Here is a 17,238-nt window from a genome sequence, read left to right as displayed (position 1 = left end):
AAGCTTTAACTCTTCACCATCCGCTTGTTCTCTCTCCAAATGGCCACAATAGCCAGGACTGGGCCAGATTGAAGCCAGGAGCCAGGAGCTTCTTCCAGGTCTCCCATGTGAATACAGGGGCCCAAGGACTTGGGCCCTCTTCTGTTCCTTTCCCAGGTGCATTAGTAGGGACCTGGATTGGAAGTGGAGGTGAGACTCAATCCCAGGCACTCCAGTATGGGATGTGAGTGTCCCACGTGGCAGCTTAGCCCACTGTGCCACAACACCTGCCCGTTAGCCGGGTTTTGATAAGCCCACCCATTCAGGGAGCTGGGAAGGAGTGGGTGGATAGCTGAGACATCCATTAGGCCCCTACTGAATGCCTTGGAAATGAGGGCAGACAACTGGGAACAGAATCAGCAAACAACCACGATTGTTCTGTCCTGAAACTGGAAATCAATGTCTTTGGAGCACACACTCTGTCCCCAAGACACCCAGCTCCTCCCTCAGTTCCTAGTTGGCCACTACACTTTCTACCTTTCCAACTCAGAAGCCAGTTGGTGGCACAGAGGGGCCACGTGCCCTGATGTGTGGCTCCGCTTCTCACTGTCACCTGGAGATGTGGCACTGTGTGGACACAGACTCACCACATTGCCACAGTTCTCCAGGGCCCACGTATGAAACTGCAAAGCCCTTTCCAGCCTCCTTTTTTGGCTTGTGTGCTTGCTGTCGTAAGGCTATCAGTGTGTTTTGGCTTGTATTTCATCAGAGCTTCATCTGTTGTGAGACGTTCTTTCCTTATTTAGCCCACTGTTGTGCTAGTTTCTGGGAAATTTCTCTTTTCTGGCTTGTTCCAGATGGACTCTTATTGATTTATTTATTTATTATTTTATCTGAAAGATAGAAAGAGATATTCCTTGTGCTGGTTCACTCCCCAAATATCCACAGTAGCCAGGGGCCTAGAACGCCATCTGGGTCTCCCACATGAGCGACAGGGACCCATGTGCTGGTTCCCAGGGTGTGCATTAGCAGGAAGCTGGAGCTGGGGAGAGCAGAGGAGGGACCAAGGCCAGGCACTGTGGCACGGGATGTGGCATCCCAAGTAGCATCCTCAGGGCTGCACCACATGCCTGCTCCACACCTTTCGTATTCCCCCCATTGGCGCTCTTTCCTTCCTCTTCTGTTCTTTTCCTGTTCACCATGTGACTCTAAAAGGTTCTGGCTCAGGTTCACCCTCCAGTGTCTTGCTTTCTTTCTCTCTTTTCCTCTCCCTTGGAGACGTCTCCACCTTGTCCTCATCTGTACCTGCTACTGTCTCCTGGCTGCCCTGTCCGGGTGCCTTCTAGATCTTTCTGTCTTCCATCGGCTTCCTCCAGGTTTCTCCTCCCTCTCCAATGAGACGCCTGTCTGGGGTCCTTACTTTTTTATTAGGATCCTAAAATTGCTGTATCAGTAGAAGTCACCCAACCTATTGCTTGAGGAGTATGGGTTTATCCTTTATTTCAAATAGCACAGTGCTCCATACATAAAAGTTACCCAATGATATTTTTATTGTTTTTATGAGCCTGCTCTTTATACTTATCTTGGAAGAGGATATATAGGCTTTGGGTTGGGTATGAATGAGCCATTTACTGCATGTGTACAAACTATAAATTCCCAGGCACACCCTGATCCTACAGCAAGATCCTTTTGTTAGCTTTACCAGGCATGAAGTTGGCACCACAGTATTCCCGGGGATGTTCAAGCGAGCAAGTGAAAAAGTTGCCTGCTCACGTGATGTGGTGCAGCGAGCCCACTATTTAGCAAGAGCCCCAGCGTTATCTGTCCGTGAAGCGACCGACGATTACAAAAAGGAAAGGCGGGAGAGTGACTCAGCCCCTGCTTCCATGGCAACCGGCTGGCTCTCCATTTTTCTTATGACCAGTGGCCACCCCCCTGAGGGTACCACGCCTGGCCAAGTGGCCTCATGACTCAAAGTCCTAAGATTTCCAGCATTTCCCTGGAGACAAAGGGCACTCCTATGAGTAACTCCTTTACGATGCCCAGAGATGAGTCATTTACTACAGAGGAGCCGCCGAGGGCACTGGCTGGCAGGCTACCTCTTGAGATAGAGCTCGTATTTTAGTGCTTATGTGCCAGCCGCCCAGCGACTTCTGCGTGCCAGCTCCGAGGGGACGATGATGAGGGAGCAGACCAGCCACCGAAGCAGTTTCAGGTTTCCCCGCGAGGATGCCGGGGCAGCTTCTCAGACCCATCAAGTGGCACCTTCCCACGGGCATGTCCCCGCCATGCTGGAGAACTGGGCGAAGTATCTCTATGTGACTAAATAATTGCTACTTAGGGAGAACAGGAATTATTTGGGAACCAGGTAATGCCTGGTTTCCTCCGTAATCAGCGTGAGCCAGTCCCTGCGAGGCCGCTTTTGCTTGGCACGTTAATCCACCTGATTCTGTTTCCACCGTAGCCTGCAGACTCTGCACCAAGCATCCTTCAGTCCTATCGTGTCAGTGAGATTAGACCACGGCTCCTTTTTCCATTGCGGTTTCTGAGCAAACCCATTGCCCTGAACACAGACCAAGTGTCACACATCACAAGGTCAGTTCCAGCCAGGCCTCCTGAGTCCCGTGAGGCTATTCCCCTGCTCAGTGCACCTCCCCCCGACGCTCACAAACCAGTGTGCAGGCCCCGGTCAGCTGCAGGGTCTTCTGGAAAGTTCCATGCTCAAGGGAGCCTCCTGGTTGCCCGGCCAGCAGTGCTACCCTCTCCCCAGGGGCTGTCTCTGAGAAATGAAAGAATAAGGGCCTCAGGGGGTGGGGGGGCAGAGTCAGCCCCTTCCTCTCTCCCTGGGGTTCCATCCCAGCCACTGAGGCTACACCGAGATCGGGGCTGCCATCCTTCCCTGGAGCTCTGCTCTCCCTCCTTCCTCTGGCCCCAAGTTCCTCCCTATGCCAGCCCCAAATCCCAAAGCTCCCACAGGTATCAGCTCAGGCAGGCACAGAGCTTTTCTCACACACCCTCCCAGCCCGACACACAATCCAGTGTAAGACGGGGAACTCGTGTCCTCGGCGCTGGAAGTCAGAGGCGAAGCAGCAGGTGCTGGGCATAGCCTCCTGGGGCGCCCGCAGGACAGACAAAGAGGGACTTCCATCGGTTGTTCACCCCCCATCGATGCTTGCAATAGCTGGAGCTTGGCCAGGTTAAAGGGACCCAAGCACTTGAGCCATCACCACTGCCTCCCTGGGTGTGTATTGGCAAGAGATTGGAATTAGCAAGGACACCCGGACATTCAAGTATGGGATGCCGGTGACCCAAAATGCATCCGCAAGGCCAGGCCAAACGCATGCCGTGTCAGACACTCCAGACTGACCTGTTCCTTGCTTGGCAGGACTAGGGCGATTCTCTGGGAAAACATGCGTATTTGTTCCTTTATTATTCAACCAATACTTCTGGAGAGCCTCCTGCAAACCCAGTGCTGGGGGCTGCACAGGACGCCCGTGAGAAGCAGACCAAGGTCGGGCTGGGTCTCGGAGCTGCGGGCCCCAGCATGCAAGCCAGGGATACAGGTCACCGCGCATTTTACAGGGTCCCCGGGGACGCGGTCACTGCGCACTCCTGCGGAGGGCTTGGGGTACAGTCGATGGGGACTGGCGAGCCCCCCTGCGACTCAGGCACACACAGTTAGGACAGACACGCGGGAAGAGCCCCCGAGGAAGCGCGCGGTGATCGCAGCTTCGCCGAGCCTGCGTCCAGGGCCGTCTAGGGGGCGTCGCGGCCACCGCCGAGGGGCGCAGCGTCAGGACCGCCCGGTCCCTGTCCCAGCCCCTGTCGGGGCGTCGCTCCAGCGCCCTCGGGGCGTCCCAGCCTGGTCCGCAGGGGAGGCGCGGCTGGGCGGGCGGGCGGGCGCCGCCCCGCGAGGGCAGGGCCGGGCCGGGCGGGGCTCGGCGTATTTGAGGGCAGAACCACCGCCCTGCCAGCGGCCGCGCACCTCTCCAGGAGCCACCGGAGCTAGCGAGCGAGCACGTCCGAGCGAGGTGAGCGGCGCGCGTCGGTGGGGCTGGGCTTCGCGGGGACCGCGGGCGGCGGTGGGCACCGACTGGGCTCCAACCCTAAACCCTGACTCCCCGCGGGCCTGGGGTCCGAGGCACCTGGCAGCGCCTGCCGAGGCCCGCGTGCAGGTGCTTGGGCGGGGCTGTGCAGACACCGCCAGGCGCCGGCCCCGGCCCCGGCCCCGCGCCTCCGTCTGGAAGCAGGGTGGGTCAGGCGAGCAGCCTCCCCGCTGCCGAGGCTGGAGGAGCGGGTGGTGCACGGACCCAAGCGGCTCCGCCAGCTTGGTGTAGAGTGCGAGGACCCCACGGGGACGCGTGGGAACTCGAGGGCGCCTCCACGGTGGGGCATCTGCTAAGACCCGGTGGGAGCAGATCTTGCTTGGGGCACGAATAGGGTCCTCGCCTAGGTGCAGCAGCGGCCGGGCTGCAGTCGCCTTCGACTGCTGATCCCGCAAAAAAAGGCGCTGCCCCGGGCCTGAGCGGGGCTGAGCCCAGCTTTGCAAACTGCACACCCTCAGCCCTTGCAAACCAATGACTCATCGCAGCTCGGCTCGGCTAAGCTGCGCCAACAGCGAGCCGGGCTCTGCGATGGGGAAACCTGGGGTGTGGCAGCGCGCGGGGCACTTCTACGGAGTGAGCAGCCGGCCAGATGAAAACCCAAAACGCTGGCGGCCTGAGGAGCCAGGGGAGGACCCGGGACACCTGGCTGGGGCTGTGACTTAGGCCGACCCTTCAAGGTTGTGGAATTTTTGAAAAGTGATTCCTGGGGGTTGGGTTGCTGGACGGTGAGTGTGCCTGCGCCTTGGTGACCGAGGATTTTGGGAAGGAATGGGAGTTAGGCTCAGGTAACTCTGCAGAAAATGATCGTGGTACCGGTCGCCACTCCAGTACAGAGCAGAAACTGTCACCAACTTTCAGAATTCTGGCTTCTTTGTCTCAAGGTTGTTGTTGTTGTTGTTGTTGTTTTTATAAACTTCATACTAGGGTATTGTGTTTCCATAAAAGGTAACATTTGATAATAAAAATGTACTGTTCTACAACAATAGTTTTGTGATTTTTTTTAAAAAAATTATTTATTGAAAAGGAGAGAGAGCGCGAGGACACTTCTATCCTCTGGTTCACTCTCTAAATGCCTGCAAAAGCCAGGGCTGGGTAAGGAGGAAGCCAGAAGCCTACAGCTTGACCCAGCTGGACAGTTCAAAGCCAGGAGCCCAGACTCAACTTGGTCTTCTCCGTGAGTGTCAGGGACTCATGTCCTGCTGCCTCCCAGGGTCTCCATGGGCAGGATGCTGGAATGGGGAGTGGAGCCGGGAGTCAAGCCCAGGCCCTCGGCTGTGGAGTGTGGACACTCCGAGCTGCAGCATTATTGCTGTGCCCAAATCCTGCCGCTCCGCCCACACCGACTTGCAGTCCATAGAGGAGGGTCTGCATGCCGTCCCCGTGGTCTTTAGGGGACCGGACCTGCCTCCTCAGTTCACAAATATTTGGGGATTCCATTTAAAATCAGCACTTGCCCTGTATTCTGGGGAGAAGTTTGACGATGGTCTTTGAGTGTTTAGAGCTTACAAGCAGCAGGAGGGGCCTGCACTGGGGCACTGGTTCGAGTCCCAGCTGCTCCAGTTCTGATCTAGCTCTCTGCTGTAGCCTGGGATAGCAGTAGAAGATGGCCCAAGTCCTTGGGCCCCTGCACCCATGTGAGAGATCTGGAGGAGGCTTCTGGCTCCTGGCTTCAAATTGGCACAGCTCCAGCCATTGTGGCCATTTGGGGAGTGAACCAGCAGATGGAAGACCTCTCTCTCTCTGCCTCTGCCTCTCTGTAACTCTGCCTTTCAAATAAATAAGTACATCTTTAAAAAAAAAAAGACAACACTATTGAAATAATTTTTTTAAAAAAGTGGGAAGAGGCTGGCTTCGCCAGGTATATGAGGAGCCCAGGAAGAGGAGGACTGGCTGAGGGACTGACCCAGCACTGCTGTTGTCGGGGGAGGCTTGCTCTGTTGAGGGTTCTTCATCCAGGACAGCTCACTCTCTGTATAGCTGCTTTGCGAAACCTTGGCACTTAGTGCTGGTGAGGTCAACAGACCCACGCGGGCCTCAGCTATAAGCTATAAATTATGTATCTGCCTGGAACCTCTCAGCCAGACCTTCCTGGGACCTGGGACAGAGACGATACTCATGCAGTAGAGCTTGCACGCACGGTAGCTGGTCTGGAAGGTCGCCTTGCTTTCCCGTGAGCATTCGGAACACAGGCTTTGGCTGGGGACAGCTGGGTAGCTCGTTGTGTCTGGCACCTGAGCTGGTTCTTCCCGTTACATTCTGAGCAAGTAGCCGACGAGCCAGCCGAGCACTGCTTTGCTGCACACCTCCGCTTTGCTGTTGACAAAGCATCCTGTGTGCTCTCTCGATTGCTGTTCAACTTTTCCATAAGGGGAAAAACCTGAGTAACTGAGACGCGCACGGTAGCGTAACTTTCCCTGAGGCTGGAGGACAAGGATGAGAATACGATCCTGGGAAAGATCTGGCCTCCTCTACCCCAGCTCACCCTCGCTGGGTTGGGCCTTGGAGAGCGGCCTTCCCCAAGCCCTGCTCCATGTGTCGGTGAGGTCAGAAAGTGGAGCAGCTCTCCTGGGCTCTTTAAGAGGAGTGGGTGACCTCCCAGGGCGTCCTCTGAGGGGTCCACCTCTGCACAGTTGTATAAAGACTGGACCTGTTCACCAGCAGATTTCAAACGTGCACCTGGGAACTCTGACCACTGCATTGCTTGCGAGGTGGGCCTCACACAGCACAGTGCAGTGGATCCCCACTCTTCATTAAAGGGAACAGTTCAGTTAACCGCCAATTAAAATGGTCTAGGAGCTGGTGCTGTTGCATAGGGGGGAAGGCCGCCGGCTGCAGGGCCAGCATCCCACTTAGACGCTGGTTTGGGTCCCGGCTGCTCCACTTATGATCCAGCTCTCTGCTATGGCCTGGGAAAGCAGTAGAAGATGGCCCAAGTGCTTGGGCCCCTGCACCCACGTGGGAGACCTGGAAGAAGCTCCTGGTTCCTGGCTTTGCATCCACACAGCTCCGGCTGTTGCGGCCATCTGGGGAGTGAACCAGCAGATGGAAGATGTCTCTCTCTCTCTCTCTCTCTCTCTGTAACTCTTTCAAATAAATAAACAAATCTTAAAAAAAAAAAAAGAAAACAGAAACCAATGTAAGAAGCATACTTCAAAAAGTTTGCAGAAAGTGGAATAAGGCTGAAAATAAGCTGAAGAATAATTAAGTAACCAACTTACTGGAGAAAAATTAACGTAAAAAATGGTCTACATTCTGACTCATGCTTGTATTCCTTACTACAGAGCTATACCCTGCTGTTTCCTGTCTGTGATTCCAAACAGGCAGACCCAGTAGAACGCCTCTGCTTTTTGGTTTATTTTTGATGAAGTGCTTTTTTCCTTTCCTGCCTATCCACCATTCTCTGATTCTGGGAAAACCAGGATGGAGTCTGCAGAATCGGAAGTTTTTTTTACATCTGATTGTGTGTGTCCTTATTTGCAAACTTCTCACCCCCCCCCCAAAAAAAATAAATAAATAAGAAGGCAAAAGGAAAGAAAAAAATTTCCAGGCAGCTAAGGAGCTATTTATTGGAATAGATGTCTTTCTGTTTTTCTCTAAAGTTCTCAGGCTGCTGACTTTAACTTCGAAAGCACATCAGTTCGAACCCATTTTGTAAAAGAGAACCGAGCATACCCAAGTTCTGGAAAAGTACACTTTATTGGTTAAAATGTGGTTATAATTAGCAAAGTGCACAAAATGGCATCCCTGTATTCAACAGAGCCGAGCACGGAATGAGTCAGCCAGTTAGTTTTCTGAAAAACACACTCTTGGTTTTTAGCTTGTTTACAACGACAGCATGTTATGTAGTTCTGGATGAACAAGCCAGAAAATTAATTTCTCAGCAAAGCCATTAACACTTGCAAAGGACTAGTCTTCAGCATTGCCCGCGGTGGGGGGCAGGGTTTATGCTCGGGTGGCGTGAGGCTCAATTAGGAGTCCTGGATTCTGGCCTGGGACCTGCCTAGGACAGGACGATCCGGGGCCACCATGGGAGTCGCAGCCTCAGTTTCTCCTGTCATTCTCAGAAGATCAAAGTAGAGGAGGCATGTGAACGTGCTCTGTAAACAAAGCACCACACAGGCACGTGTCTTTCTTCTGATGGGCTTGTGTGTGTCGCCACACGACCCAACTGTCCTGCCAGGCCTGGGTGAGGCACAGTGGAAACCGGCTCTGCTTCTCCAACTGTCCTCGTTCAGCTTGGAAACTAAGCTAACCAGGCTAGAGCAGAGACTATAAAAGAATGAATATGCAATTCTGAAAATGCTCTCTTGTAGTTCCTGGTTATAATCAGCCTTTGAGCACATCTTATTTTGAGTTACAGTAATTATGGAGCACTTTTTACAAATATTATATTTATTTGAGAAGCAGAGTTACAGAGAGAGAGAGGGAGAGACAGGGAGAAAGGTCTTCCTTCTGCTAGTTCACTCCCCCAAATGGCCGCAATGGCTGGAGCTGGGCCAATCTGAAGTCAGGAGCCAGGAGCCAGGAGCCTCTTCCAGGTCTCCCAGGAAGGTGCAGGGGCCCAAGGACTTGGGCCATTTTCCACTGCTTTCCCAGACCATAGCAGAGAGCTGGATCGGAAGTGGAGCAGCCGGGATTCAAACTGGCACCCATTTGGGATATCATAGGAGGAGGAGGCTTAACCTCCTATGCCACAGCTCCGGCCCCTAATGGAGCACCTTATGCAGCAAATGGTTGCCATGGAAATGACCTTTTAGGTCTTTACTGACCTGTCCATGTACACTCATGTAGGGGTGCATGAGCTCACTGACTTACACGGTGGCTCTCCGTCTCACATGGCTTTTGCCCCAGGGGATACCTGGCAATGTCTGAGGACATTCTGGGTTGTCACAAGTTTGAGAGTGACATGCTGCTGATACCCTAGGTTTAAAGCCACAGCTGTGGGGAATGAACCCTCTGTGACGCCCAGCACAGTGGCCGACCCGAACATCAGTGGCACAAGGCTGAGAAAGGGCTTCTACGCAATGGGGACATTTAGCAAAGTCAGAATGCTTCTAGCATTATAGCTGGGTCTTTCTGTGTTTCCCCAGCGACGACGCTCTCTGCCCACCTTGAAGTTCAAGGTTGCCTCCTGGTGTGCAAAGTGAGAGGCTTTATTTTCTTGGCCTAGGACATTTCATTCCTTTGCCTTTTCCATGACAGTTCCTCTCTCAGCTCCCTCCCGTGGTAGCAGCGCAGTGTCTTGCTCAGTAGTGCGGCAGCCTTTGGGGAAAGGAGGCGCAAGCAGAGGAGCGGCCGGCTGGGGCTTTAGAAGGTCAAGTTCTGTAGCAAATACAGCGAATGGGTGGTGGAGCGAGCCCTGGGCGTCACGGTAACTTCCTTGTTAAGCTCACAGCAAGCAAGGGGGTCAAGGTCGTAACCTGGCTGCTTCCCTAAGGTCTAAAAATGAGATGTGCAAAAAACATTCCGTCACGCGCAATGTGTGGTTGTGAATACACAACAGGGAGATAGGATAAAATATCCAGTGTGTGTAAATGAATCACATGCTAAGTCCTAGGAGGGGCTTTATGTAATGTTTTATATTTGTAGGGCCTATCAAGTCATAATTTATTCTATCTCTTGGGGACAGTGTCATTTCCTAAAAGGACTGAGTAAATATCACCAGCGAACAAATCAAGGGATATGAGTCTCTGACTGGGTCAAGGTCCAGGGAACTTTGGCCACAGCACAATCTTGGGTTTAGAAAGAACTCACCCAGGACTCTGGGGGCAAAGTGCCCTCCTCCCTGCACTACCTGGGCCCTTGCAGCAGGAGCAGGGACAAGGGGACTTCAAAAAGTTCGTGGAAAATGGAATTCAAAGATAGCTTTATTTTGATGCAAAAAGTTTTGAGATCCATGCATAGCTTTTGCATCATGCACATTTATTTCCATGGACTTTTTAAAGATCCTCCCTCATATAGAGAGAGCACCTCGTGCTCTGGGAGGCTTGGCACAGGGGAGGGAGCAGCAGAGGGCAGAAATGATGTCTCAGCAGCAGTCCTCACGGCAGCTTCAGGCAGGACAACCCTCTTGCTTAGCTCCTACCCTCCCGTATTTCCCGTCACACTGGCTGACTTTTCCACCTTGGTTTGTTACACTGCCCGAGGTTTATTTGGAATAATAAGTACCTTAAAAAAAAAAGGCACATCCAAATTGCACTTGGCTGTCATGGTTTCTTTCCAACACCACCTTGCCTTTTCCTCCTAGAAGGAGGCCCTCTGGGCTTGAATTCCCTCCGCACCTGCTAATGGCCCTGATCTCTCAGTATTTCACGTTTCCACCTGAGTGGCCCTGTTGGCCTGTGAGTCCTCGCACCATCCTGATCGTAGCCTTCTCCTCGTCGCACTCCGATAGCAGCCTGCACAGTGACTGGCCCAGGGCAGCACCAAGGTGTGCAGCAAGCAAGAACCTCTGGAAGTCATTGTCTTGGGTGTCTCAGTAGGAATCCACCCACACTGCAATTCTCCTAGAGCCCAGAAGGTGGCGTGCGAGGCAGGTGACCTTAACACACTAGAACCCTTTGGAAGGAGGGCCCGGAAGATGGCAGGAAGCAAGATGACAGCGCCCGAGCAAAGCCACCGCTGTGTGCACTGTGCCCCTGGCAAAGAGGCAGACATGTTCCTCCTCCTTCCTTCTCCCTCTGTGCCTTTGGCCTGTCACCCTCATGAGTCAGAAGGCGAGCCAGGGTGGCCCAGGTTGCCGTTTAGGAGTTAAATAGGGTTCCACAATCCTGCTGGCCCAGTGAGATGTTTCTGGCTCCTTGCCTGTGGATTGACTGCAGCTGTGCACATTGAAGGACCTCCGTGAGCTGCTTTAGGGTCAAGTGCTCACCTGTCTCTTTTTTGTTTCCCTTGCAGGAAAATGGCGGATGGTTTTTCGGTGAGTGTCTTGTGTCTGTTTTCTTACCCTAACACCCATTTCCCATAGCCGCCACCAGACTCTTCCCCCTGGTCTCCCACCACGTGGCTGCCTCTGGGCCTGCTTTGGCCAGTGAGGGTGTCTAAGGTTCTGGAAGAAAAGCCAGGCAGAGAGAGGCCTGAGACTCACCAAGAGCAGCCCTTTCCCCGCAAAGGCCCAGGACAGAACAGGGCGGGTCCTGCTGGCCGGGGACGTGGGGCGGGTGGTGTTTGCAGCCGCTCTTCTGCTGTTGATGACAAAGCCAGGGCTTGTCCGGGAGGAGCCAGCTCCTGACTTGAGTGCATCACCCAAATGCAGCCCTCCGTGCTCTGGGAGGCAAGCAGAAAGTGGAAAACACCATCCCATCAGCTGATTGTAGTTTGGGGAACTCAAAAGTATTAATAGGTGGGAAAAATGTATTGCTGGGAGTTTACCTTCTTCCACTTGTTACACCACATTTTTTTGTTTTCCAGAGAACTCTGTTTGTGTCTTTTTCCTGCCCTGCCATTGTTTATGTCTTTCTTTCCAGCTCAACGATGCCCTATCTGGGTCTGGACACCCCCCAAACCAAGGATGGCCTGGCCCATGGGGGAACCAGCCTGCTGGGCCAGGGGGCTACCCAGGGGCAGCCTATCCTGGGGCCTACCCTGGACATGCACCTGGAGCTTATCCTGGGCAAGCGCCTCCTGGCCCCTACCCTGGCCCAGGAGCACATGGAGCCTACCCTGGGCAGCCAGGTGGTCCTGGGGCCTACCCGTCTCCTGGACAGCCAAGTGGTGCTGGAGCTTACCCTGGCGCCAGCCCTTACAGCGCCTCTGCTGGACCACTGGTAAGGTGGAATTAGTCATTTCGTGTACTTGCTGAAGCGTTGTCTGCGGGCTTAGAGCCACAGCTGGGTGTTGGTGCAGTAGAGATCACTGCTCAGGGTGCATTTACTGTGTGTTCTGCACGCACAATGATGCGTGACGCACGTTTGATGGCATTGCCAGAGTTTTCCTATCAACCAAGTGAAGCACGTAGTCACTACGAATAAGCTTGGTGGTTATTACGAATAAACCCGTGTGAGTACCTAGCATGTGCAGCAGCAGGTGTTAGGATGCTGTTGTTACCCTCGGCTTCCACCTGAGCAAACAGGTGGGGGGACGCTCTTGGAGACGTATTCCAAAAGCTCATGGTAGTTGTGTATTGGGGGGAAAAAACTATACATGGATTTCAAAGCTTTCAAGTACCGAAATAAATGTATCTTTTCATTCCATTTTCCCATGAGCTCTTTCAAGTCCCCTTGCTAACCGGCCCAGGGTCATTGTAGGAATGTGTGGGAAAGCCCAGGCAATCTGGTTGACAAACACTGCTGAGGATAATGTGGTGGCCCAAGGGTTGAATTTCCATTAAAAATACATTTGACAAGCGAATTCTAAACATAAAACACAGCTGAGGGGGCAGCGGGGTAGGGGGTGGTGGGGATCTGGAACATGGAAGTGTCAGAGCCTTCCCTTCCAGACCTGGAGTCTAGTCGGGAGGTACCGCACAAACACGAGGAAAGCACCGCACAACTTGCAGTAACGGGACCGGGCCTTGAGCCACATCGCGTGTTCTGTTTGTCCCAGCAAACACAGTTCTTAACTGCTGTGCACGTTCTCTCTTTCTTAGCCTGTGCCTTATGACCTGCCTCTGCCTGGAGGAGTCATGCCCCGCATGCTGATAACGATTGTGGGCACGGTGAAGCCCAATGCAAACAGGTAAAGAGGCAAAGCTAGCCAGCTGCATGCATTTGCTGCTGGGTTGTTTTATTTTTATGTAAAGTTTTATTTTTTTGAAATGTGAGGGGTGGAGGGAGAGAGAGATTTTCCATCTGCTAGTTCATTCCTCAAATGCCCACAGCAGTCAGGGCTGGGTCAGGCCAAAGTCAGTAGTTCAGCACTCTATCCAGATCTCCCAAGTGGGTGGCGGGGGCCCAAGCACTTGAGCTGTCATTGGCTGCCCACCAGGATGCATTAGCAAGAAGCTGGGTCAGAAACAGAGTAGCTGATATGGGATGTGGATGTCTGGAGCAGTGGCTTGATCTGCTGTGCCAAAGTGGCCACGCCAGGCCTTGCTTTAAAGGCAGAACCTCAGCTGATTCTCGTGTTAGCTCGCTGGTGGCACGCTTGGAGAAACTCAGCAATCGGCTAGTTAGTCCTTTAACAGAGGACTTTGTGTTAACATCCAAGGACAGGAACAGGGTCAGAAAGTTAAAGCAGCACTTTCTTTGGTCCCACCTCCCATTATGGGATGTTCAACACTTTTATTACTGTGACTTTACAGCTTAGCAACAGGACACTGCCCATGAACTGCATGATCTCATTGTTTCTGTTAACCATGACAAAGCCCAGTATCCGATACTCTGGTTTTATGTACAGTTGCCCATAACAGGTATGGAAAGCACCCTGGCAGGGCAGTAGAGAGCGAATCATCATCTGTCATAAAATACAAAGTGTTCACAACCTGGTCCTAACCCTCTAGAAGGAAATCTTGAAGGATTTGCATGAGTGGAATCTGTAAAGAGGGTCTTACAGCTGAATGGGAATGGTATAACCAAAGACAGAGGCCAGAATAATGTAATACATATTGACTCACTGGCCTTTAGGTTTAGGGGAGTACATAGAATACTGGGCCTGGCATATTTCCAGTCTGAACCCATTCTGTTATGAACAAAATGTGCGCTTGATACAAATGTACAGCTTTAATCACTGTAGTAACTGTGGTCTTTGGTTTGAAACAGACTCGCTTTGGATTTCAAGAGAGGGAATGACGTTGCCTTCCACTTTAACCCCCGCTTCAATGAGAACAACAGGAGAGTCATTGTCTGCAACACAAAGGTGGATAACAACTGGGGAAGGGAAGAAAGGCAGACGACTTTCCCATTTGAAATTGGTAAACCATTCAAAGTAAGTAACTGCTGCTGCCATTCTGTTGGTAAAATGTATTTCTCACGGCGACTCGTGAGTCAGTGTACTTGACATGAAATTATTTTTAGCTTGTATTTATTTGATTCATTTTAAAGGCAGAGAGGGAGACACACAGAAAGAACGTGCTCCATCCATTGGTTCACCCCTTGAAAGCCCACAACAGCTTGCGCTGGGGCAGGCCAAAGTCAGGAAGAACCTGGAACCCACTTCAAGTGTGTGGCAGAGACCCAGCTACCTGAGCCATCATTGTTGCTTCCCAGGGTAGTGGAATTCGGAGCTGAGGTGGGACTCGAACCCAGAACCCCAGTATGGGATGCAGGTGTCCAAAGCAGCATCTTAACCCAATGTGCGAAACTCCTGCTTCCCACTGAGATGAATATTGACCACCTGTCCTGGGGCATCTAACCAGTCTGTCTCCTCACTACCATGCTGGGAACAGGCCAGGAGTGGCACACTCCCCAGTTCCTTTCAGTGGCCTTGTGATTATCACTGTCCCACCCCTCCGAGTTTATGTTTTTCTAGAAATAAAGTATATCATCTTTAATAAAAAAGTAGGATATCTATGGTACAGGTAAATTGAGACTTAGTTCCTTAAAAAACATAGTTGGCATGGCAATCAAAACAAAGCTTTAAAAAATTATAGATTGAATACGTATGCTTTATGGAAGATTTATAGATTTTTAAATTGACTGAGACATCTTCCCTCCCCATCCCCACCCTCACAGAGGTTGCAACCTGGTATCTCCTCGAGTATTTTCTGTTACCCACAACAATCTTTTTATTAAGTAGTGTTTCACCAAAACACATACTAGCTCCACAGCATTGGGCCTGGGTTGACTGCAGGGTGGCCGGCAGAACACACTGTGAGCTCCTAAGTGCAGGTACAGGGAGCTGCGTCTGCATTTTGTGGGCATCTTTCCTTCTCAGAGCACTGCCTGGACAGTATGTCATCATGTAGACATGTGCCCACTTAATCCTACAGATGAAACTTTGGAGGAAAGAAAACCTGCAAAAGCTTGTTTACTTCACTTTAAGTTTGTAATAACCATCATTATAAGTCTTTGCTTCCAATAAGGGTAATTTTCTTCAAAGAATACACATGTATAAAATTAGAGAAGATATTGCCAAATTGTGGCTTCCAAACAATGTGAGGATGAAAATTCACTAACTGTTCAAATAATGTGTTTTCTCTGCCCTGGTTTATATATATATATATATATATATATATAAAACAACACTGGTTATTATTAATCTTTGTAACATTTGCAACTCTGTTAAGGGGTTCCTATTTTAGTGTTTTTGTAGGCTGTACAAAAACTTTTATTTACTGGAGAGTTAGAGAGAGAGATCTTCCATCTGCTGGTTCACTCCCCAAATAGCTGCAATGGTTCGGGCTGGGCCAGGCTGAAGTCAGGAGTCTGAAATTTCATCCCAGTCTCCCGACAGGGATGTAGGGGCCCAAGGACTCAGGCCAACCTTCACTGCTTTCCCAGCCACATTAGTAGGGAGCTGGTTGAGAAGTGGAACAGCCGGGACTGAAGCCAGCACCTGTTGTCCAATGGTGGCTTAACCTGCTGTGTCACAATGCTGAGCCCACTTTTGTGTTTATCAGTAAATTAGTAACCTTTTCCTTTATGGCTTCATTTTTATACCCTTCCAGTAATTTTGTTGCCTTTTTTGTTGTTTAAATCTGAATAACCTGGATTTTATTTTTTGCTATAAAATTACTTTCTGGAGATCTTCATCAGTTCCACAAATGACAATACAGATGAAATGCTGGCGGCCAGCATTGTGGCATAGTAGTAAAGCCACCACCTGCAAGGCTGGCATCCCATATGGGTGGCAGTTTGATACCTAATACCTCCACTTTTGATCTAGTTCCCTGCTAATGTGCCTAGGAAAGCAGAAGATGACCCAAATCCTTGGGCTCCTGCAACCATGCAGGAGAGCAGATGAAGCTCCTGGCTTCGGCTTGGCCCAGTCCTAGCTGTTGAGGCCATTTGGGGGAGTAAACCAGCGTTTTACTCTGGTGAGATCTTTCTCCAATCTTTTAAATAAAACAAAATCTTAAAAAAAAAAATGAAATGTTGGACATTCTGAGCTGAGACCAGAGCAGACAAATTTGAAATCAATAGACGTTTCTTTTCCACTTTACAAAATTTGACGGAACATAGATTGTATAGCTCTATCACGTACAACATAATGGCTTGAAATACACATATGCTGTGGAATGGTTAGTTAAGTAAGTAACATACCCATGACCTCACCTAACAGTCTGTGTATGCATTGCAGATACAAGTCCTGGTGGAGCCAGACCACTTCAAGGTTGCGGTCAATGATGCCCACTTGTTGCAGTACAATCATCGCATGAGAAACCTCAAGGAAATCAACAAGCTGGGAATTTCTGGTGACATACAACTCACCAGTGCTTCACATGCTATGATATAATCTGGAAGGGACAGACTTCCTAAAAAAGTAAAATTGAATCTAAACCTTTTGCATTTAAAAGCTTTATGTTCACTATGAGTGAAAAAATTTACTTTTATTCATCATTATCCTTCTTATAAGTCATCCTTTTAATAAATATTCTTATGCTGAGTTACCTGTCTTCATGTCATTTTATTGAACAGTCTGTTCTAGGTAATACAAAATGCAAACATATCTAGGGATATTAAAACTGCTATAGGGGGCCAGCACCGTGGCGCACTTGGTTAATCCTATGCCTGCGGTGCCGGCATCCCATATGGGTGCTGGTTCTGGTCCCGGCTGCTCCTCTTCCAGTCCAGCTCTCTGCTGTGGCCCAGGAAGGCAGTGGAGGATGGTCTAGATGTTTGGGCCCCTGAACCCGCATGGGAGACTGGGAGGAAGCACCTGGCTCCTGGCTCCGGATCAGCGTGGCTCCCGCCATTGCAGCCACTTGGGTAGAGAGCCAATGGAGGGAGGACCTTTCTCTCTCTCTCTAACTCTGCCTTTCAAATAAATAAAATCTAAAAACAAACAAAACTGCTATAGGGTCTCCCAAGATTTTTCCATACTTGCTTTTTTTTTTTTGAAGAAAGGAGAACTTAAACTACCCTAAAATGTCCTTTCTCTTTCAGAATGACATAAAAATCAGCAAATGCTACAAGGAAATCATTCTTACCAAAATACAGTTGGGAAAGCAAGGTGTTTGAGAGGGAGTGGGTTTGTGAACACCACCTGTAGCCTGAGAAAGCACATGCGTGGGCACAAAGTGGTGACCCGCAACAGCTGGGCCTGCTCTAGGGGG

General features: G+C 50.9%; 1 protein-coding gene across 1 annotated transcript; it reads left to right on the top strand.

The window, feature by feature from the left end:
* The first annotated feature begins 3,996 nt into the window (after window positions 1-3,996).
* LGALS3 (galectin 3) lies at window positions 3,997-16,418 on the top strand. Its single transcript, NM_001082338.1, is given in 6 exon segments — window positions 3,997-4,010; window positions 10,983-11,004; window positions 11,552-11,851; window positions 12,673-12,761; window positions 13,784-13,949; window positions 16,263-16,418. Coding segments are annotated over 5 exon segments (729 nt in total). The 5' UTR covers window positions 3,997-4,010; window positions 10,983-10,986.
* The last annotated feature ends 820 nt before the right edge of the window (window positions 16,419-17,238 follow it).

The sequence above is a fragment of the Oryctolagus cuniculus genome, chromosome 12, assembly GCF_051225735.1.
Source record: "Oryctolagus cuniculus isolate XC-2025 breed Fujian yellow rabbit chromosome 12, ASM5122573v1, whole genome shotgun sequence".
Classification (NCBI taxonomy): domain Eukaryota; kingdom Metazoa; phylum Chordata; class Mammalia; order Lagomorpha; family Leporidae; genus Oryctolagus; species Oryctolagus cuniculus.
Note: the sequence above shows the minus strand (reverse complement) of the source record. Positions and strands in the feature narration are given on the sequence as shown.